This window comes from Schistocerca americana, chromosome 1, assembly GCF_021461395.2.
Source record: "Schistocerca americana isolate TAMUIC-IGC-003095 chromosome 1, iqSchAmer2.1, whole genome shotgun sequence".
NCBI lineage: Eukaryota > Metazoa > Arthropoda > Insecta > Orthoptera > Acrididae > Schistocerca > Schistocerca americana.
Window position 1 is genome coordinate 496,376,215 of NC_060119.1, and position 1,397 is coordinate 496,377,611.

The 1,397-nt window shown below is 40.3% G+C and overlaps 1 protein-coding gene across 1 annotated transcript; it reads right to left on the reverse strand.

Moving 5' to 3' along the window:
• Window positions 1-201: 201 nt before the first annotated feature.
• On the reverse strand, window positions 202-1,185 carry LOC124566968 (piggyBac transposable element-derived protein 5-like). Its single transcript, XM_047131031.1, has one exon. It carries the CDS (start codon window positions 1,183-1,185, stop codon window positions 202-204), a length of 984 nt encoding a protein of 327 aa, XP_046986987.1.
• Between the last annotated feature and the right edge of the window lie 212 nt (window positions 1,186-1,397).

Below are 1,397 nucleotides of genomic sequence, written 5' to 3' on the forward strand. Positions count from 1 at the left end.
GTGGACAGCTTTATTGTCATACCATTTCAAAATTATAATTTTGTCTTTTTCATCTACCTGGTAATCACAGGTTCCTCTCCTTTCTTTTTTCATCTCTGCATTGCTTTACAGATGGCATCCACCCAATCTGTTTTTTCTGATGGTTCCTACAACACATATTCCTTCATTTCTAAGCTTTACTGCTAGGTTGAGGGAAGTAAACTAGTTGTCCATAAAGAGTTTAAAATTGGCGTGCCTAGGCGAGTTCTCAATCAGCTGAATCACTACGTTTCCACTCATTCCTAACTCAGGATTACTTGCAGTGTTTGTTCCCTTCCCAACACACACTTCAGAATCATAAATGTAACCACTTACACCAGCTCGAGAAAATACTTTCATGCCCCATTTGTGTGGCTTTGATTTTATGTACTGGCGCAGAGATGTATGTGGTTTTAGCAGAATAATAAGTTCGTCAATACTGTTGTATTCTTCAACTTCGGTTTTTAGAAAATTGTTCTTTAGTTGATCTAAAAATGGCCTGACCTTGAACAACTTCTCTTGACGAGGATCATCCCTGAGTAATATATTTGCATTGTCGTTCACAAGCAAATACCTCTTCAACTTGTAAAATCGACTGAGTGGAATCACGTCAGCAATCTGATTATACCTTGTCTCATTTGCCCAATATATCTTGTAACTCGACGAACTCACAATACCACTTAGTAAATGAATGCCAATGAACTGTCTCATTTCATTGGCACTAGTGTTTATACTTTGTCCCAACACTTGAGTAGAGTATAGATTTGTCTGCGTTACTAAATTGTCAATTGCAGTCTCATCAATAAAACTTTCAAAATATTGGAGGGGAGAACGCTTTTCACTTGGTGGATCAGAAAACTGCACAGCACATTGAACATCCATAGCCTCAAGATCCTTGCATATCCACGTATATCTCAGGGAATTTGCATTTCCTGCACCTAAAGTTTCAAGCCGTACGGATAGGAGAGTTTCATCATTAGTAAGAGCTTCCTCCAAACTGTCCAGTTCAGGTTCTGTCTGTAGAGGCAATACTTGCTGTACTGATGGATCATAGTCACGTTCATCATCCGAAACAATTTTGTCATCTGATAGTTCAGAGTCATCGCCACGCAGAAGAAGAATAATTTCATCACCTCGTAAAGCTTCGAGTTCTACATCTACATCCATACTCCGCAATCCACCATACGGTGCGTGGCGGAGGGTACCTCGTACCACAAGTAGCATTTACTCTCCCTGTTCCACTCCCAAACAGAACGAGGGAAAAATGACTGCCTATGTGCCTCTGTACGAGCCCTAATCTCTCTTATCTAATCTTTGTGGTCTTTCCGCAAAATGCAAGTTGGTGACAGTAAAATTGTACTGCAGTCAGCCTCAAGTGC